This window comes from Coptis chinensis, chromosome 3 (genome assembly GCF_015680905.1).
Source record: "Coptis chinensis isolate HL-2020 chromosome 3, ASM1568090v1, whole genome shotgun sequence".
Lineage (NCBI taxonomy): Eukaryota > Viridiplantae > Streptophyta > Magnoliopsida > Ranunculales > Ranunculaceae > Coptis > Coptis chinensis.
This window is the reverse complement of record NC_141458.1, coordinates 6,552,958-6,575,230: the sequence shown is the minus strand read 5'-3', so window position 1 is coordinate 6,575,230 and position 22,273 is coordinate 6,552,958. Positions and strand designations below refer to the sequence as shown.

Here is a 22,273-nt window from a genome sequence, read left to right as displayed (position 1 = left end):
GATTTATAGTACAAGTCTGCTGATTTTCTTTTCTATCATGTTTTGCAGGCATCATTATCCCGAAATTGAACAAAAAGTATTTCACACTTGAAGCATGGGAATAAGGCGCATTCAATCCTCATCTTTCTTGGACATTGTATTCTTTGTTTCCAATATTTTTTGATGGATATCTATGGGCCAGAGTTAGGATTTTTGGTGTGAGTGCTTTAAAACCTATTGTATCCATCTTCCTTTGATTTTTTTTTTTATGAGTGCCTCAAGCCTGTACGTATGATTTTATCTGATTCAAGAAATATGATTATTAGTAGAAGCATGTGAAGTAAATGTCACTTTAATCTATGAAAGAGCATGACTTATATCTTCTTTTGCGTTTTATTTTGTCGTACCCTATTATTCTAATGACAATGCTTTGTCCACTATGAATGCTTTTGTACTTTACTGCTTGGTTTATTTGGCTTAGTATTGTTTCATTGTTGTTAGTCCTCATTTTCTACTAGAAACTGCGAAGCGGTGCAGACCGATATTTTTTTAACAACTTCTTCATGTGTTCTCTTCTTTATCTCTAATTAGTAATAGTTATTGATTGTGTTGAATTAAATTGATTTGGGGCTTTAAGTGTTTGTACATTGTCTCACTGAGTCTGTTTTCTCCACTTTAGCAATAAAATGGCCAGAACAAGTAGGCAGAAGAAGAAAAAAATATATATATCAATTTGAACTAATTGATACGTACTATGTCCGCCAATGTCTTCTACAAAGTGAAAATTCTTTCTTCTTCTACTTTTCCAGTAATGTATGCTATTAATAGATTAATTATTATTGCACCACCTAAACTTGACATAGCAGTCATTTTTCAAGCTCTCTCAGCCTATCCACGTCGACAGGAGTATTACGAAAAAATAGGAGAGCAAAAGAGAAGTTTACGTAGCCTTAACCCAAACAACCAACTTCGTCACAAATAAATAAAAAAAGATACTAAAAATTTGGAGAAAACCCAAACATCGGTGCACAACTAAAACTCTAAAGTTAACTCCGTGCACGCCATGTCGTATTGCAGAACAAGGGTATTCCTTAAACCCTTGGCGAACGGAACAAGGACGAATAACCTTTATAGGTATAACTACTTGATTTGTTGGTTGTTTTAAATGAATTTATCTGTTTTATGTAAATCTAGGTGTTGGGTTTGTTTGTTGTTGTTGTTGTTGTTGTTTTTTTTTTTTTTTTTTTTTTTTTTTTTTAATATTGATTACTTTTACCAACAATTCAAATTTGGATATGACAGTTAGATTGGTGGCAATAGTAGTTTAGTGAAATCTATTTTGTTGTTTGTGGGGGAGTTTCAGCTCATAATAGTTCGATGTCTAAATTCCCAAATATCATTTCTAAAGATTTCAGATTAGGGAATAAAACATGTTTAATTGCGTCGAGATTACTCTTCTACCTATACTTCTGAGGAATCTTATTTAATCGAGTGTATAATGTATAATAGGTCTGATCGTATTTCAATCTTATGTTATAGAGATTTTGTTGGAGCAAAGAGTCGAAGATAACCAAAGTCCTCGAATTCTACTCAGTTTTAGATACGCTAAGAGCAGAGCAGCAAGTTTTGTTTTAGCACTTAGCAGTGTAACAAAATGGATTTTGAGTTACTGCATACTGCTTAACTCGACAGATAAACAAACTTTGTCCTTTGTCCCCTTTCTTCACTTTTCTTCACTAAGTAACGTTTTTTTCCCCTATTTGTAACCATCACAGAAGGATATCGATATGTAAAATCCTGAAAATTGTATTCAATTGTTTGGTAGTCGCTTTTTTATTTGAGTGTTCAACTGTTTTTTATTTGATCAATGTAATTAATCAATCATATGCTACACCAATGTAATAAAAAAATGCACATTTTTTTCTCATTTTCTATATATTTTGTGACTGTCGCTTTTTTATTTGAGTGTTCAACTGTTTTTTATTTGATCAATGTAATTAATCAATCATATGCTAGACCAATGTAATAAAAAAAAATGCACAATTTTTCTCATTTTCTATATATTTTGTGACTTTTGTTTTGTCAAGTCAATCTATATCATTATTATAGAGTATGCGTAATACTTAAGGTTGTTAGTGTGTCCCGTAGGATAGAGTTCTTTGATCACTATGCTATCCTATTCCACATATACTAAACGAAGGATAAAAAGGTATCAAGATAGATGAATGTTTCACGCCTAGGCGCAACCACTACTGATGAGACTTAGTTCTTGAGTCTAAATATTAGATCAAATTGATCCTTTGATTAGAGATCAACTACCAATAGTCTTTTGATTATAGACTAAAACTACCTTTTTCTATAATATGAATTCAATTAATCGAATTAAAGAACAATCCTACGACCCTTATATAGGTCCAAACCCTAACAGTTTCCTACTATAACTAGGAAACAATATTCAACAATATTCTTTAAATAATAATTTACTTAAAATAAACTCTTAGACCACATATGTGTGTGATGCGCGTAGAGCTCTAGCTGTCTGTCTGGTGAATGGTCTGGCAGTTAGAGTTGGTGTCTCAACATCCCCGCGCCCATCAAACAAGGCTTGACCGCAAGGCTTAAGCTGAGGAAAACACTGCAGCAGTTGTGAAGAATCTTCCCAAGTAGCCTCGTCTGACGAAAATCCTTCCCATTGCACTAACCACTCTGTTGTACCTTCATTAGTGAACCTCGTCTCTAAAACTTGGTGTGGAATCCAAGTTGTACTGTCTGGCTGAACTGGTAGGTCATCTGAAACAGGTTGATTTTCCCCCAAGGACCTCTTTAATAAAGAGACATGAAAAACTGGATGAATCTTACATCCTGATGGTAATCAGAATTTGTATGCCAACGCCTCCAATTTTCTGGATAATTTTAAATGGTCCGTGAAACTTTGGAGATAGTTTAGTATATGCTTGAGAGGCAGTAGTTGTTTGCCGATACTTCTGTAATCTTAAGTAGATCCAGTCATCTAACGCAAACTCTCGTTCTGTTCGCTTAGTGTCTGCCAAAATCTTCATATGCTCTTGAGCTGCAATCATATTTTTCTTTAGAATCCTCAAGGTTTCATCTCTGCTACGTAGGTTTACGTCTACTGCATGAACAGCGGTTGTGCCTGGTATGTGCTGTAGAATCGAAGGTGGAGTTCTGCTATAAACTGCTTCAAATGGAGTCATCTTGATTGTAGCCTGATAGGTAGAATTATACCACCATTCTGCCCATGGAAGAAATGTAACCCAAGTAGACGGTCTGTCACCCGCGAAACATCTTAGGTAGCATTCCAAAATTCTATTTGTGACCTCTGTTTGACCGTCAGATTGTGGGTGATATGCTGAGCTGCGACACAACTTTGTGTTTTGTAATGAGAAAAAGGACTCCCAAAAATTACCTATAAATATAGGATCATGATCGCTCACAATTGACCTAGGAGGTCCATGAAGCTTGACAATGTCTCGAACAAAAATCTCAGCAATCTTGCTTGCAGTATAGGGGTGTGCAATAGCGCTAAAATGAGCATATTTAGAGAGCCTGTCAACCACCACAAGAATGACAGTTTTGTTGAGCGAACGAGGTAGACCTTCGATGAAGTCCATAGATAGGTCAATCCAAACATCTTCAAGTACTGGTAGTGGATTAAGTAATCCCGGAGGAGCCACGGATTCTGCCTTGTTTCTTTGACAAATATCACAACGAGCAATAAAAGCTTTAATTGAAATCTTCATTCCTTGCCAGAAAAAACTTGTTTGAAGTCGCTTGTAGGTCCTTAGAAACCCAGAGTGTCTTGCGGCAGGAGAGGCATGGAATTCTTCTAGCAATTTTTCACACCACTGAGAATGTGGGGCTACTACCAATCTTCCTTTATAGCGCAAGGTGTTAGCCTCATAAGTGAAGAACTTACGTGAAGATGGATCTTGCTTGATGGCTTCTATTAAGGCTTGCATGGCAGGGTGGAAAGAACATTCTATTGCTATTTCTGTCAAACTGTCCAGTATAGGGCCGGAGAGTGTGAGTACTGCACTGACTTGAGGGAACCTTGACAAAGCATTTGCAGATTGATTGTGCTTGCCAGGGCAAAAACAAATCTCATAATCGTATCCTAAAAGTTTGGATACCCACTTTTGCTGCTCTAACAAATTTAATAGTTGCTCGTTGAAGTATTTCAACGTTCTATGGTCTGTGAAAATCTTGAAATGTCATCCCAGCAGGTAGGGTCTCCACTTTTGTACCACGGCAATGACTGCCAGCATTTCCTTGTCATAGATAGGTAGAGATAGATTTTTCCTGCTAATGCCTTGCTGAAATAAGCAAGTGGCCTTCCCTTTTGCATTAAAGCTGCACCCAAACCATGTCCTAATGTATCGCATTCAATATAGAATTCCATGGTAAAATCTGGTAATGCCAACACTGGGGTTGTTGTAAGAGCAAGTTTGAGGTCGTTAAATGCAACAGTGGCGATAGGACTCCATTCATACGAATCCTTTTTAAGCAGCTGAGTGAGAGGCCGCTAATCTTGCCATAGTCCTTTACGAATTTTCTATAGTACCCTGTCAACCCGAGAAACCCACGTAATTCTTTGATGTTGGACGGAAGTGGCCACGAAGTCACTGCGTTAATCTTTTCATTGTTAATGGAGACACCAGTTGCATCTATAATGTGCCCAAGATAGGCAATAGAGGGTTTTCCGAACGAACACTTAGATGCATTGACAAATAGTTTGTGTGTCTACAATATTTCCAATACTTTGCGGAGGTGTAACACATGGGAGGACTCGTCCTTGCTATATACCAATATGTCATCAAAGAAAACCAATACGAACTGTCGAAGATAGGGACGAAACAACTCGTTCATCAAGCTTTGGAAAGTTGTTGATGCGTTAGAGAGGCCAAAGGGCATGACTAAGAATTCATAGTGTCCGTCATGGGTCCTAAATGCTGTCTTAGGAATATCACTGTCATGTACCCTAATTAGATGATAGCCAGCCCTTAAGTCGAGTTTAGAAAATATTGTGGCATTGTGAAGTTCATCCAATAACTCGTCCACAACTGGAATTGGAAAATGATCTTTGATTGTGATGGCATTAAGGGCTCTATAATCGACGCATAAGCGCCATGAACCGTCTTTTTTCTTGACTAGTAAAATGGGTGAAGAGAATGGGCTGGAGCTAGGTCGAATAAAACCTAACATGTGGAGTTCTTTAACAATTTTTTCGATTTCGGCTTTTTGAAAGTGAGGATATCTGTATGGTCTGACACTGACAGGTGAGGAATTTGGTTGGAGGGGTATGCAGTGGTCATGTGTTCTAGGAGGTGGTAAGCTCTGTGAAACTCCAAATATATCCGCAAATTGAAGAAGTAAGCTTTGTAAGGATACCTGATGTGGTTGGAGATGAATTTTCTGAGATGCTCCCTCATTCAAATAAGTAACCGGTGCGTCCAAGGAAAGTAGGTATACTTGTTTCTCTTGCTGGATTGCCTTTGTCATTGTTGGAGAGTCGATGAGCTTGACCAATGGGGAACCATTACCCATTATTGTAAAGACTTGGTTATTAGCAGAGAATTTCATGACTAACTGCCCAAAGTCCCATTGTATACAGCCTAGTGTACGAAGCCATTGTGTGCCAAGCACAATGTCGCAACTTTTGATAGCAAGCACTGTGAAATCCGTGGTGAAACTAAATCCTTGCACTTGGACTTTAACGCATGAACACACGCCTTTACTTGGTAAATATCCACCATCGGCGATCATTACTTGGAGTGTGGCATAACTAGTGATAGACAGACCACAACGGCGAGCTGCTGTCGGATGGATGAAATTGTGAGTTGATCCCGAATCGACGAGCACGGAAAGAGGAGTATGCTTAACTAGCGCTGAGGTGCGCATTGTGCTAGACCCAAAAGATCCCTCGAGCGCATGCAGAGATACTTGAATGATGTCTTCTTGGTTCGTGGACTGGTGATCATTAGTGAAACCCTCTTGGTCTTGCTCTGGTGAGTACGCATCCAGTAGTAGCAATTGAGTTGTCATACAACGATGGTCTGGCTTATAAATTTCGTCACAGTTAAAACATAGGCCTTTTTCTCTCCGTTCTTTCTGCTCAACCCATGAAAGGCGTTTAACTCCCATTGGCAGTGAAGGATTCGAGGAGTTAGGTTTAAGGATACTGGTCGGGTTGGGGTGTTTGGTATATTGGCGATAGGGAGTGGTTGTTGCATGGAACGACTTAGTAGCCTCTAGCGCGTCCTCTTGACACAATGCTAACTCAAAAGCATGGGACAAACTTGTAGGTGTTAGAAGACGGACTCCTGCCTGAATATCAGTTCTTAGTCCCGAAAGGAACATATTGACTTGGTGAGCCTCTTGTAAATCCGGAACCAAGTTAACCATTGTTTCAAATTGTAAGATATAGGTAGAGATTGTACCTGTTTGTACTAATTTAGATATTGCACTCATAGGATCCAGATTTTTTCTCGAACCGAATCGTTTACAAAGGGCCCTAGAAAATTGATTCCACGTTAAATCTCCCATCGAATTATGGAGCCACCTGTACCAAGGGACTGCGCCTCCACGAAGATGAATAGAGGCCATGGTGACCTGTTGCGCAGGAGGCATAGGATTCAAACTAAAAAACCGTTCCACCTGAAAAAGCCATCCCTCAGGTTCCTCTCCTTCAAAGCGGGGAAAATCCAAGCGAAGTGGTCGTCCCTGGATATTGTTCTGCTGTTGAAGTCGTTGATGAGGGTTTAGCGGAATAGGATTAGGATTATCAACCCTATCAAGCAGGCGCTGCATGTTTGTGGTGAGATCGTTGAGGAGGGTGGTGTGAGTGCAGAGCGTGGTGGTGTGGGTGGCGAGGGTATCCTCATGTCTTCCTGTAATCTCCTCAAATTCTTTTACCGTCATGGTGAAGAGAATTTTTTTTTGAGAGAAATCGACTGACTCTGTTACCAAGATGATGAGACTCAGTTCTTGAGTCTAAATATTAGATCGAATTGATCCTTTGATTAGAGATCAGCTACCAATAGTCTTTTGATTAGAGATTAAAACTAACTTTTTCTATAATATGAATTCAATTAATCGAATTAAAGAACAATCCTACGACCCTTATATAGGTCCAAACCCTAACAGTTTCCTACTATAACTAGGAAACAATATTCAACAATATTCTTTAAATAATAATTTACTTAAAATAAACTCTTAGACCACATATGTGTGTGATGCGCATAGAGCTCTAGCTGTCTGTCTGGTGAATGGTCTGGCAGTTAGAGTTGGTGTCTCAACAACTACCTGCTCAAAACACATGCTAATTGTAGTGCTTTATATGCGAGGAATTTATGAGAATTCGTTTCTTTTGGTTCCCCTTGATTCCTTATGTGTTTGCAGGTGTTTGATACATACTGTGTGGCCTGTTTTTTGCAGAAAACATGAAACTGGTAGACATTGGACTGACAGAGGACATGCTATATTTCATTAAGTTTGAGAAAGAAGGAGATCCTACGTTGAAATGTTTGGTTTATTGTCTTCCTTGAATCTCTTACTTGCACATTTGCAAATTGGAATCTTTTGCCTGCCACCATCTCGGTTCATTCTACTGCACAGCCATCCAGGCATGACTATGTTCAGGAAACTTCTCTTTGGTTCAATGCATATTAAGTCATATGACTGGGAAACTGATGCACCCCTCAACTCAAAGGTGTAAGTTCTTATTTCTTCTAAGGTTCCCGTCTATTTGGTGATATTGATTGAACTATCTTGCAACTTCCCCAAGTCTAAGGAGGATAATTCCGATAAAATACAATAGAGAAAATCATTAAATTAGGCATTAGAAGAGTTATTCTTAATGTCTATTGAAATGACGTTCAAACGAAATAGATGTATATCCAAATCTTAGATCATGTTTGGTAAGTCTTATTTAGCTTTGTGATTTATTCTTTTAATATGCTGATGTATATGTAACTTACATTTCTGATGAAGTGTTTAATCTCATATATTCAATAACTGTTGTAGATAAATTATCGATATAAATATATAATGAATGAATATATAATGCAGAGTACATGTTTATGGTAGCCTATGCCACTATTATACCATAGCTATTATAATGGTAAATGATGATCATCTCCTCATAGTTTGGCTTAATAATGCCTTTGATAGACTACATGTTTGAAACCTATATTATTTTCCGCAACATAACATTCTACTACATATTTTTTGTCAGTAAAAAACAAATTTAGGTAATTTATAGTCCTCCCCTAGACCATAAGCTAGCTAAAATATTGGAGATGGAATGTAAAAGTACTTTGTATTTGAGACCATGATCTATAAAGGTTGAGGTACCCTTAACCTCCCAACTTAAAAAAAAAAAAAAGGTATAACGGAGTTTATAAACATAAAAATACATTGTCTATTTTTTTTTTTAGTATTCTACTGTGGTTTTGCATTAACTTGACTGTGGACATTTATTTGATTAGTTGACTGTACATATACAATTAATTTTGTATTGGTAAAATAATTTATTATGGGGTTTGGTTTAATTATACATGACATTTTGACATGAAGATCCACATAGAGTTGATCATTATCTATGCCTTACCCATATTCAGTGATGCGTGGCTATTTTTTAACTGCAAAGCATTAGACTATGTATAGTTGATATCACTTTTTTGTTTTTGCTATGTTAATACCACTTTAGAGTATTCAAGTTTGTATATCTTTGATGTGCAAGGAATTTTGGTAAAGTCGCTTCCAATGGCTTCGAGTAAACCATCCGTTACTGAACAGTTCCTTCTATGAGGATTAGATTTACAAGAAGTCAACCTTAAAGGTATGTTGGACATCATTATGTCTCAATGATTTTCTATTTCTTTGATGTTTGGTGTTAAGAGGTTCGTATTCTAACATCTGAAACGTTTGTCTTAAAACCATAAAGGTCGAGGAAACTTGAGTATCAAATGTTAATATGAATAACTTTATAGGAGAACTTTAATTTGTCACACCTCCAAGAGCTTCTTAGTGAAAAGTTGTATGCATATATAACATATAAGGTAATAGGTTCTTGAAATCTCATTAAATATTTTATTTGTTTTCTTTTTCTGAAGGTACTAAAGAATTGGTTGAGAGACATGGTGCAATGAGGATGAAATACTTTTCATATAGATGCATGATTTTAATATAAATTTTTTAGGATTTTTTAATTATGACTATGTTTTTAGACAATGATACATCTATAAGGAAAAAGAGCATGCATCGAAGAGGAGCTAGAAGGTGATCAAAACTCTGCTTATTTCCATGCAAAAGCAAGAATCCGACAATCCAAATATTTTATTGAGGAGATTAAGACAGAGGAAGGCATCATTCTACAAAAGCAATGCCTCATCAAGGAATACATGGTACAAGCCTATATAGCCAAGTTTGAAGTCATATAACATATAAGGTAATAGGTCCTTGAAATCTCATTAAATATTTTATTTGTTTTCTTTTTCCTAAGGTACTAAAGAATTGGTTGAGGAGACATGGTGCAATGAGGATGAAATGCTTTTCATATAGATGCATGATTTTAATATAAATTTTTTAGGATTTTTTAATTATGACTCTATTTTTAGACAATGATACATCTGTAAGGAAAAAGAGCATGCATCGAAGAGGAGCTAGAAGGTGATTGAAACTCTACTTATTTCCATGCAAACTCAAGAATCCGACAATCCAAATATTTTATTTAGGAGATTAAGACAGAGGAAGGCATCATTCTGCAAGAGCAAAGTCTCATCAAGGAGTACATGGTACAAGCCTATAAAGCCAAGTTTGAAGTCATATAACATATAAGGTAATAGGTCCTTGAAATATCATTAAATATTTTATTTGTTTTTTTTTTCCGAAGGTACTAAAGAATTGGCTGAGGAGACATGGTGCAATGAGGATGAAATGCTTCTCATATAGATGCATGATTTTAATTTAAATATTTTAGGATTTTTTAATTATGACTCTGTTTTTAGACAATGATACATCTGTAAGTGGAAATTATCAAGTAATTGGAGATGAAAAAGAAGACCCTAAATTTTGTGAACAATGTGGAGTCGAATTTGTTGATTCTCAGGTACGAAGATATCAAATGGTCCCTAAAATGGACTATGTAATGTACTTTATCTGTTGGGTTACAGGCGGGCATTTTACCAGAGGTTTCTATTGTATCAATCTACCCCTATGTGATTCCTGTTGAAGTATATACTCGGGGGTGGGTGCAGGGTAGCTCTCTTAGGGTGTCCACGTTAGTTTTTTACTCACGAAAAATTAGGAGAAAAAAAAGAATATTACTAACTTACTTCTCTAAAACATATTCCTTTTGAGCCTTGAAAAAAAAAAACCTTCGGTTAAACCCTACACTGGAACTCTCTCAATCTTCGCCGGTTACTTTGAACTTCAAATTTCTCTCTTCAACCTCATTAAACTCTAGGGGTTTGGCAAGGAATTTTTCAGGTGAGATCTTTTGCTCTTTTACAATTTTTATTGATTGCTTGAGAAACCTACACTACAAAAGTCTCCATCCACCGTGCCTCAACAATAATTCTTGAAACTTAAAACCATCAAACAATTTCAAGCAACTATAATCGTGCCTTTCGAAGCTAACACCAACATATATACAGATTTATTATTGTGAGTTCTTACATGATTTCTTGCATTCTCTTAAAAATATGATTTCTTCCTTCCTCTTACAAGTTTTTCCTTTGTTCATTGGTTAATTCCTTTGTTCTTTTAGCTTAAATTAAAGTTGACAATTTGGCATTGTATGGAGTAAACATTACTGGATTCTGCTTCAAGTTTCCTTTGCCTATGATGCATGTTTTATAAGAAGTTTGAATTGTATCAAGGCAACTAACTTGATCGACACATGAATTGGAGCCCAAAGAAATTAATTTTCAGAGTTAGAAGTGGTGACTTAATTGAGCAAGCACACTAGACTTCGCTGTTCTATCATGACAGAGAACTAGAAGTGACCATAAGATGTTTGAGGTTTCCTAATGCTTATGTAAGTGCTCCATTACTATGATTAATAAAATAATAATGACATGTTTTCGACATTAATTGCTTGAGTTTAACATGTTATAGCAATTGTGAGTTTATCATCGAAAGCTTTGCATGTGTTAAATACCATATAAATTAAAGCATTGTTGGTGTAATGTGACTATTATTTAATAGACCCCGGGGGCAATTTTAAGCTTGAATATATAGACTTTATAGTATGTTCTCAACTTAGAGTGTTCTCATCTTTTTTCCAGTTTTAATCAATTGAAAATACACCAGTGATACATTTTTGTAATTTGGTTATGATCTTTGATGGAATTTTATTGATTTTGGTTTATGAACATTTTATATTCTTTCTTCTTTTTGTAGAGAAAGAGTTGTGATGAAACTTTGCAAGTCATCTTTAAGATAAGTTTCTATAAAGCCATGCCAGAAACTTAATTTGAAATTATTTTGTAGAAAAATGTCATAAAGTCATGCCATCTTGGCGGTCATACAAATTAGTTCAAGGTATTAGTTTTTGAAATTTAGAAGAATCAAGTTATTGTCAAGTAACAATTAGATGTTTGAAGTAGTTCATGTCTTTTAGATGTTGCCATAGCATCTTACGTTGATGTGGTTTTGATATCTTTTCGCAGATATCACCGACATGAAAGTAAAAGAGTAAATCTTTGTAGTGTTTTATGTTGTTTTACATGCATATATGCTGAATATACTAACTATTGAATCAGTGCATATCACTGAAATGAACACTAGCAAAATTAAAGGTGACCGGTTGATTTCCTTATGGAAATGTTTCTTGGCAAATTTTGTTTCTTTACTCAATTTTCAGTAGTAATAAGTGGCATCACGAATATAATTGACACTAAGCTTTCTACATAACAGACCAAGGGCAATATGGCTAGCACTGTCAACATTTGCAACATAGGTAACATTTCATCCTTAATAAACATTGGTATTTTTCTTTTCAAGCTATAAGTAGTTGCCTTCCTTGCAACGTTCTTTTCTCTCTCCTGAACATTACGAATCTCTCTCTCTCTCTCTCTCTCTCTCAATATTTGCCGCTTACTTATGTAAGCTTGACCACTGCATAAGCGAATCAGACACCTAGAGAAGTCCTTAATTTCTCTATTCAACCTCATTAAACTTTTGGGGTTTGGCTAGGAATTTTTTCAGGTGAGATCTTTTTGCTTCACACCCCACCCGGAACTCTATCGTCTCAAATCAAGATGTTGAGAAACCCTAAACACAACTTCCATGATCATGAGGTAAAATCAAGTTATTTTATTATTAATATTATTTTGAAGTTGTTCTATTAGGAGTGTTGATTTTTATTTTTTGGGTTTGGTTCTGAACTTCTGATGGTGAAGATTAGTTCCTCATATTCGTTATATATTTCCAAAAACGGAATTTGAGATCTCTGCAATCGAAGGGTTTCCAACACTAATTTTATTGTGTTCAATCTTAGAAATTTGGTAAGTTGTCTTTTCTTTCGTGAACACCGTGATTCAGTTATTATTAGAACTACACCGGTTTATTTTCTTTACACTGATTTTAATCAATGTGTTCTAATTTCTTAAAGCAATTTATCGTTTGTTAATTCGCCACACTAAACCACTAGAGTCTATTGAAGTGTAGTTGTGTGATGAGTCTTCAAAAGATTAGAAGTGAGGTTCACCATAAATTGTTTGGAGCTAAATGATTGGGAGTTTTGAATTACTACACAACTTTTGAATTAGTTTGTTGTTTCTAAATCAGTTTGCAGTGGTAGTGGGTATGTTTCCTGCATTTGATGAATTTGATTTTTTTTTTCACTTGAAACCAAGCCGCAAAGATATTACAAACCATATCCAAGACACAAAAATACATAAAAGCAAACCCTTTATTTTTAGCTTGGCAATTGAAGAAAATTTAGGCACCATAATCTATAGTAGAATATGCTTATTCATTAATATACAATAGGCAAGTTATGTTTAATCATGTATTATTAGTCTTCTTTTGTTCTTTCAAATTATTAAGAAATTTAACATATTTGTTAGTAGATAATAGTGATCTCTATGATGCAGGTCATTCAGGGGATCCGCTATGGATTTGGCTATAGAAATTGTGGTCACTGTAATGAGCAAATGGTCATTTGAGTGTGTTGGATTTCAAGATGTTTAGATTGTTATCTTTTCTGCTAAGTGTATCAAGTAGTGCAGCATTCCAGCCAAGAGCTCGAGAAAATCTAATATGCAAACAGGCAACTCCAAGTACTAATTATCTAGGTACACTGTTTTTATCTCAAATTTTTCTTACCATGTACCTTTCACACTGATCTTATTTCCTTTTTCTCATGGTTCTTCTATAACTTAAAATTTTCGAAAGATTATGTAATAGCTAATACCAGATGAGTAGTCATTAGCCTATAACATGGATATGATATTTAGAAAGACTTCATCCGTAGAGGGGTCATAGTCTTGCAGTGAGGATGTTTATATTGATGGATAGTACCAAAGGGGATTTTTTTTAAGGGTTATTTCAGCGTCTTATGTGTTGGGTCTCCTAATTAATTATAGGATCATACTTAGAGAAGAAGTCACCGTTCGAAGCTTTTTGACAATTCTTCTAGGAAATAAAACTGTTTCTACTTGGTTTATTGGAAAGATTGTTGATAATGACCCTGATGACTAAGCTTTTGTGTACTACGCTAATTATGGTGGTCATGGAGTGCTTGGTTAGTATTAAAATAAAATCTTTGATAAAACAAGTAGGAAAGAATAGGTGAATGATCTTGACCACGTAAAATGAATTGACTTGGATCCAGTTTTCCTACTCCTTTACGGTTGTTGATTTCCTATTTTAGTCGCGCTGAGCCGTTCTATTTTCAAACTTGAAACTACTAACTAAACAATTAAATGGTGTAAACCAATTTTAATTGTTCTAAATTATTGTTTTACTAATAGAATAAAAGATAAAATTGTGTAAATATGACTTCTCTATGGGTTTGGATGTAATTTGTAGAAGGGGTTATTTCTTAGTATGTGGTTGGGAATTTGTTGTAACGAAATAGCAGGAAAGCTTAGAAATATTTCTATTAGAAGATGATGTCACGCGAATTAGAAGAGTAAGGACACAAGTTAATACTGATCATGAAACCATATTAAATGGATTAAAGCGCATTAAAATTTTCGCTTGACAATATGCAACAATGCACATGATCTGCTAAGGTGCTTAAAAAAGGTACAAAAAGAGTATGAGACTTTCTATAGGACCTCTATTTTAGCATAGTCTAAGTATAAAATGCAATTATAGAACAACTACATCTTTCCTTCCTTTTTTTTTTTAATTCTAGCATCCAGTACATTATGATTTCTCTTATTGGTGACCAAGCTTAATTACTTAAATATATATTTGAGTCGACTTCATTATTGTTGATTGTTATATACTAAAAGAAAAAAACGCCTCACAACTTCCCAAATGGCGGATAGGGGCATGCGTCCAATAAACTCTTCCGAGGATCTTTCGAACCAAAAGAACCTTACTTTTGTTCCAGTCCAGAGATGGGTTGAACCTTCAACCTCCCCACTGGAGTTCAGGTACTACTTCAACTTCTTGCCAGTTTTTGTTGTCCGCTTATGATTTTTCTTGCATGGGTTAATCCATCTTAATTCATATAGTAATTATCTTTTCCTTCATAGTTGTGCATGGCATTGCTCCTATTTCTATTTATGTATTACTCATTGCAGGTTATTCCTTTGTCTCTATGAGAAGGTGTTGCTGCATTTGGACCCATGAGGAAGAATTCAATGAGGAGAATATAAAGGTGAATAAGATTGTTTTTGGTCTTTGTTTTACTTATTCTAAATATTCAATTTCTTATTCTCTTCAATATTTATTACGTTTTGTACTAACTCTCTTTAACGGTGTTAAATCAGGCAATTACCTACTTCAAGATTAAGTTTCCTCAAGGAATGAGATTTACAAATATGACGCTAGACATTGGAAGTGTGATTAGGGTCATTTTATGGGGTTTATGGGAAAGTTATGATCGTATACAATGTTGTGTACTCTATCTACTGTCTTTTTTTTAATGTTGTATTGAGGGCATACTTTGGCGGTTGCTCTTACAATGTGCCCTTTTTGGTACCGTCCTCACTTTTGAAACCAGGAAAGACTGTTTATGTGTTCTCTTTCTCATATTCTTTGTATTTCATTTGGTTGTATTGATGTCTTTCTATGTTTAAGTCTATTTAGATTATGGCGTCATTTTGGCATCTCGAATTACCATTGAACACATTTGTGCAGCTACGATGCCTGATTCAATGAATGAGAATTGTCTTTGCAGCCTTCTAAAAAATAGTGGAGATATTCTTTCCTGATTTCCTACTTATAATGATTTTCGTTTTTGGTGTTTATAGTTAGTGTCGAACGAACGTCGAGTTTATGTGTTTATATGTGGTTGAATGGAAAATATAATTTGATGCGCACTAAATATGTTTTTTGCAGTTGTTTATTTGATTTAATGTACGTATGTGCTATTTAATGTAGCAACTCCCAGTCACAAATTTGTGTAGTTTTACACAAATAATGGGTTTAATTATCAACGAAAAAGGGAAAAAAGTTTTGACAACTAAAATAATTGAAAGGCCCAAACCAATTTGAAAACCCAATACACCTTAATAATAGAATTGCATTTTCTTTTAAAATGGTTGGGATACTTCAATCAGTTGATCACCAACTATATATATGTAGCAAGCCAAAAGAATTACGTTCATAGATATGTGTGTTACGTACTAATGGTACTAATAAGAATTACATTGAGTAGATGGCCCTCAATTACTAAACCATAAAGAGGTGTTCTTGAGTTCTTTGGCAAATGGGTCATTGGAACAATCTTGATGGATTAAGGTACTCCACATTACACATATTTTATGTACTCATGTTTTTGAATATACCTGCAGCATCATAGTTAAAGTCACTACTATCTATCGTCTTTCAGATGTTCTTACAATCGCCCATTTTTTTTTAGACAATTATTGAACTAACCTCAAATAATAACTAACGGGAAATTGAAAACTAGATGAAAATGCATTGAACTAACCTTAAAGAAAAATTAACGGGAAATAAAAAATTGGTCGCAAATGTATTGAACTAACTTCAAATAATAATTAACGGGAAATCGACAACTGGATGCAAAAGCATTGAACTAACCTCAAAGAATAATTAACGGGAAATGAGAAACTCGATGCAACTACATTGAACTAATTTCAAAGAATAATTAACGAAAAATTGGAAACTCGGGCAATACAAATGCATCGAACTAACCTCAAAGAAAAATTAACGGGAAATCGGAAACTCAATGCGAATTAGGGGTGGGCAATGGGCCGGGTCGGGCTAGCCCGGCCCTAAACATTTAAAGCCCTTCAAATATTAGGGCCGGGTCGGCCTGGCCCTAAAGTCAGTATAGGGTTAGGGTCGGCCCGGGTCACAAGTCTAAACCTCAAGCCCTTACCCTACCCTAAGCCCTCTTTAAAGGCTTTAGGGTCGGGCCTATATATTTTCTTTTTTTTTACTACATCAGTTTTAAAACTCATTTATATTACAAAAATGTACAATAATCTACAAACTCAAAGTCCAACCAATCTAGTAATAATCCTGTATAAGTCCAAAAATTTAAAATGCACATCCACAATCTAATGAACTGAAGTACATCGAGAGTTCGGAATTTGTTCTTCTTTGTACTCAAACCTCACTAAAATTACATTTTAAATTGAAATACATAGCCAAATAATTATATTATCATTTTAAAAGAAGAAGTAATAGATATAAAGAAGAAACATAATAGTTTTAGTTAAGGGTTATGGAAGTTGTTAAACTATTTGTAATATTATAAATTATTTCTATAATAGATTCAAACAAATATAATATTACCTTTCTTCTAATTTAAAAGTGATTCAAGCTTTGTATATGTAAATGAAAATATTGGCTTTTGAACAAGTGATGGAGAAAGGTTTGAGATTACAAATGTCATTTTTCTGACAAAGGTTGTTTTTTGGTTTATATGTTACAAATGTCTGCTCTGTATTTTGCTTTAATGGTGTGGAAGGAAATCTTTAGTTTTAGACTTGGCTTGGATGTGAATAAAAATATAATTTATAAGAAATAAGTGAGAAAAGAAATTGAAATAATAAGTTATGGACTTTGACTTGATGATCAAAGGAATAAAGTCTTATTTTTATTAAAATTTTTCATTCATTGTTCACTTAAGTTGTTGACAAGTTTTTGTTATATAAGACAAGTTATTGGAAGTACCCTTGTAAGTGATAAATTAAAGGGACAATGTTATTTTAATTGAAAATATTTAACAAATACTTGGACAATTATGGTATATGTATTTATAGTGAAAGTGTGAAAACGAGGCGGTTAGGGCTTGGTTAGGGTCGGGCTAATGAGGGAATTAGGGTCGAGCCTATGTTTTAGAATCTTAGCCACTAGCCCTTTACAAAGCTGAGATAGAAGGCATTAGGGTATTTAGTCGGTGGCCGGCCCTAAACTCTGTGAGGGCTTTATAGGGCTTAGGGTCGGGTCGGTCAGGGCCGGGTTAGGGTCGTTAGGGCCAAATTCCCACCCCTAATGCGAATGCATCCAACTAACCTCAAAGAGTGATTAACGAAAAATTGAAACTATGGATGTAACTACATACACATTGAACGGAAAATTCTGGATGCAACTGGATAGAACAAACCTCAAATAATAATTAACAGGAAATTAGAAAATAAATGCAAATGCATCAAATGAACTAACCTCAAAAATTAATTAACGGGAAATCGAAAATTATATGTAACTACATTGAACTAACTTCAAAGAATAATTAACTGGAAATTGGAAATTTGATCATTGAACTAACTTTAAAAAATAATTAATGGGAAATTAGAAACTTGGTGCAAATCATTGAATTAACATTGAATAATAATTAATGGGAAATTCTTGATACAACTGCATATATAGAACTAACCTCAAAGAATAATTAACGGAAAATCAGAAACTAGATGTAACTATATTAAACTATAAATTCAAAGAATACTTAACGGGAAATTAAAAACTTGATGTAATTACATTGGACTAACATCAAATAATAATTAACGAGAAATTGAAAAATGAATGCAAATGCATCGAACTAATATAAAATAATAATTAACGGAATTTCGAAACAGGATACAAATGCAACAAACTAATCTCCAAGAATAATTAACGATAAATTAAAAACTGGATGCAACAATAACAAACTAATCTCAAAAAATAATTAACGGAAAATCGTAGAAATCGTAAACTGGAAGCAAATATTTAAGGAATAATTAATAGGAAATTGGCAGCTAGGTTGTTTCTTTTATGGGTTTTCACACTGCAAAAAAATTGAATGAGTGATCACTATAATATAACAGCACCCGTTCCTAAGACGGGTTTGAAAACTAGTTAATACAGATAGACCTCACGAATATATCCGTCTCTAATGAGTAATTTGTTGGCATTCATTCCTCCATCTCTGCTAACTGGCATATTTACTTTATGTTCACCAGAAATAGTATATTGAACAAGCTCATAATCTCACATTTACACGTTCAGGGGGTAGTAAAAGATCATAAGAAGCATTCATTTCGTATAACTTTATTTTTGCACATTTAACCTTTACATTTAACAAATTCTAAAATAGATGTTAAAATAATGCTCATACGTATTATAAAAAATAAAAAATAGTCTCCAGTTCTGACTTTAGTCTTCTAAGTAGTTGCTGTCAGCTAGTTTCCTAGGATGGGATTTCTTTCATCGTCAATATCAACAACTAAGAGATGCTCTGGATCAGAACCAAGCGGTCCTTCGGAGTACAGTGTGGGAAGATAAGCCTTGTATGCTGGAAAGTAGCGTGAAACAAAGTCCCTAACCTGCAAAATTTGCAGAAAAAAAAAGTGTCTTAAACCCTCCACAAATTAACACTTCCAAAATCTAGGAAGACAAAAATCCAGAGCAAGAAAGTTTTCAATCAGGTGATCATTGCAGCTTTGAGGCAATAACGTTCGGGCATTCATAATTCAATCAAGCCAGGACGACTTAAATAAAACAGTTGCAGACAGACCTCCTCATCGGACATTCCGGGTTTGCCTTCCTCTCTCATAGCAATCTCTGCCTGCAAAGTAACCACGAACTTATGTTCACAATGCTGAAAATAATGTTCCAATGCACAAAGGTTTCAATAAGTTTTCGAAGGATTTAACCATACCTGTAATCGCCATTGGTAGACGCAGCTTGGCTCCTTAATCTTGATAACTATCCAAGCATTAATGAACTTGTCCCATGCATCATAATAAGCTTCAAGGTTTCTGTTTACAACCTCCAGCTGGAAAGTGAAGCATAATTCTAATCAAAATCCATTTGCATTAACATGTTGAAAGTGTTCTGCTCCTATATGCACTAACACAGTAAGTTACTTTTAATGTCAACCTAATCTCAAAGACTCCTTACCTGTGGATCGACAGCTTTAACAACTTCATTTGGAACAGGTTTAAAACCAAGCATCCAACCTTCGAACAATACAACCTGAATTGACACCCAAAGAGCAAAAGATGTGAGCATAACAGGCATGATGAAATTCAAATTTACATACAAGTCTTGCATGTTGCTATCTTACTGTTAGTGGCCCTTTAACCTCTGGCCATGTTGAAGGATCGGCTCTGTCTCCCTTCCCACCATATGCAGACTACAGAAGAATTCACGAATAAGTAACGTTGAAATAATGTGTATCAATAAGCAAACAATAATAGTGTTGTTTGTTAGTACTTACTTTATTATATCGTGGCAGCTTCATCTTCATGCCTAAATTTCATAAGCATAGCATAGAGTTAATACTTGAAAGATCTGTGTCTATAAAGAAGATACCAGTTTGAACTTTTGTAATTGAATTAGTAGATCAGAACTAATGCGGAGTACATAATTAACAAGCATGTAGGGAGCATTACCCTTTTTAGTCATTTCAGTTAGACCCTGAAGTGTTTCAACTGATAATGGTAGATCATGGCTTCCAGCATTTCCTCGTAACTGAGAATGCAAATTCACATATAAAACAAAAAAATCATCACAGTTACACGTATACAAGGATTGAGAATGTTCATATAGATACCTCCAAGAGAGTATTTCCTGGATTTTGCTCCCTCATCTTAGCCTGCAATGTATACGGATTGCATTTAGAAAACAGAGACATAGAGAAGAAGAAAGTATATCAGAACTGCAAGTATCTTTACCTGATCCTCTGCAGTTAAATAAAAATCATCGATCGAAACTGTGGCAGACTTCCTGTAATACAAAGTTGTCAGAAAATCCATGGTTCTTCAAAAGAAAAGGAAATTAAAAGTCGCTAATTCTTCAACCTACCTGCCACTTAGTCTGAAAAGGTAATCTAAGGCAAAGACTAGCGTAGTCTTTCCACAGCCTTGTGGTGCACTAAATCCAATCTGCGCAAAAGGTTCAAACGTAAGTTCCACTTAACACAGACGATTTAAACACAAAAACTTAGCGAGACTACGCTGGTATCCTCTTCAAGTGAAAGCTAATAGTAGAAACTGGCAGTGTACTGAATAGTTAACATACCAGCAAAGGAGGAATATCTTGTCCATCTTTGAACTTTGACCTGTGTTGTGAGATTTGATCTTCACACCAGAGGAACACCGGTACATAGTAGTGAAAGAGCCTAGCTTTTTGCGCTATAGTCATGTTCAACTCATTAATTCTGAACAACTTGCACAAGTGAAGACCGCACTCTATCCACCTCTCAATGTTATCCTCCAACATCTTTGGTGTCAAACTAAGTTTCTCTATAAGAGGACCAGAGCATATATATTCATAAAGGTCCTCCACAGACGAAACCACCGCAGGCGCTGTGGGAAACACAGAATGCAAAGGCCTGCATCCACTATTAGTGCTAATGTTGTAACATGTAGAATTTTCTTGCATCCAAGAATTCCTTTGAGACAGAGGGCAGAATCCTGAAATTCCGTAGAACAAGAGAAACAAATTCGTCAGCTCTATACTAAAATAACAAATAGACCAGCGATGTAATTGTAAAATTCAGCACTCTAAGGTACAAATTAAATTTTTTAAATTTCCTTCAAATTAAAATTTTCAAGTTTAACCTGATGGCCTGAAATGTATGAATTTATTTGGAAGTGAATAAAAACATAGAGTTTTTAGACTACATTTTATATAAGGGAATAAGATATTAATAGATTCAAGAAGCCAGCTAAAAACAAAAGCTGGAATACTCGATATACTCAATGCAACAAAAGCAGAAAACTAATAAACATAAGTTTTGGAGAAACCCAAAAATATCTTTAAAAAAAAAAAAAAAAAAATCTTTGCCACTGAAACAGAAGAAGAAAATACCTGATTTAGTTGTCTGGGTCGGCATGGTAGATAGCTTAGAAATGGAAAACGAGGCTATAGTACAAGAAGAAGAAGAAATGAACTTGGAAAGTTTTTTGGTTGTTGTTGGTGTTGTTGGTGTAATGAAAGAAGGAGAATGAGACGTGTGGAACTGGTATTTATAGGGAAGAGAGAGTGAAGAAGATGTGGAAGTAAGAGAAAAAGAAGAAGAAGAAGAAGGAGAAGAAGAAGTCGGCTGAGATAAGATCATGGTGGAAATGTTGTTCAAAATCCCAAAAGTAGTCATCATCTCTTCTAACCAAGTAACCTTCCTTAGAAACTTCCACTCTCTTCTTTTCTCTTAAATTGCGCGCAAAACCAGCGCAAGAGTTTTAACGGTTGGGCTGACATCAATCCAACCTATGTGGTCTGTGGTCTCTGTTTTCTTTTCTGAGTTTACTTTTGTACCCTTTAACTTTGTTGCCAATTTTAGACACGTTTCTTTTGCTTCGTTTATAGGTGGCTTGTATCATTCATATCGCTATGCTACATTAATTGGTGGGAGAAAATTTTGAGCAGATGAAGAGTTATTAGTATGAGGCTTTTTACAGCGAGTGGTCCTATTCAATATTTCAAACTGCAAAGAGTGCGCCCGCCCTCAGAAGTGATACATGCAACTTGTTCTGTTATTCATAATAATTTTCCATACACCAAATCACCAGCAATAACACTATGAACCACATAAATTCATCTACCAGTTCTTTCAAGCAAGTGAATGATATTGAGCAGATTCAACGTCAAGCGTCTGACTCTCTACTTAATTGCCGGTTCACGTGCAATAGAAAGG

At 35.2% G+C, this 22,273-nt stretch overlaps 1 protein-coding gene and 1 long non-coding RNA gene across 2 annotated transcripts; one reads left to right on the top strand and one right to left on the bottom strand.

Moving 5' to 3' along the window:
* The first annotated feature begins 14,505 nt into the window (after positions 1 to 14,505).
* LOC147507573 (uncharacterized) lies at positions 14,506 to 15,081 on the top strand. The gene is made up of 3 exons (XR_015217476.1): positions 14,506 to 14,612; positions 14,788 to 14,839; positions 14,952 to 15,081. It is a non-coding gene; the product is annotated as an uncharacterized LOC147507573 (long non-coding RNA).
* A 3,562-nt stretch (positions 15,082 to 18,643) lies between these two features.
* On the bottom strand, positions 18,644 to 21,989 carry LOC147507572 (P-loop containing nucleoside triphosphate hydrolases superfamily protein). Its single transcript, XM_086600294.1, has 12 exons — positions 21,448 to 21,989; positions 20,656 to 21,050; positions 20,440 to 20,519; positions 20,310 to 20,361; positions 20,189 to 20,230; positions 20,028 to 20,106; positions 19,853 to 19,884; positions 19,700 to 19,768; positions 19,534 to 19,608; positions 19,292 to 19,408; positions 19,148 to 19,198; positions 18,644 to 18,956 (listed from the first exon to the last, which is right to left on the bottom strand). Exons 1-12 carry the CDS (start codon positions 21,734 to 21,736, stop codon positions 18,813 to 18,815), a joined length of 1,425 nt encoding a protein of 474 aa, XP_086456420.1. The 5' UTR covers positions 21,737 to 21,989; the 3' UTR covers positions 18,644 to 18,812.
* Positions 21,990 to 22,273: the final 284 nt, after the last annotated feature.

Coding starts and splice junctions, on each gene's coding strand:
- LOC147507572 (XM_086600294.1), bottom strand. CDS start 21,736: ATGATGACTACTTTTGGGATTTTGAACAACATTTCCACCATGATCTTA. Junction 19,885..20,027: donor AACTGAAATGACTAAAAAGG/GTAATGCTCCCT, acceptor TATGAAATTTAG/GCATGAAGATGAAGCTGCCA. Junction 19,609..19,699: donor AGGTTAAAGGGCCACTAACA/GTAAGATAGCAA, acceptor GTGTCAATTCAG/GTTGTATTGTTCGAAGGTTG.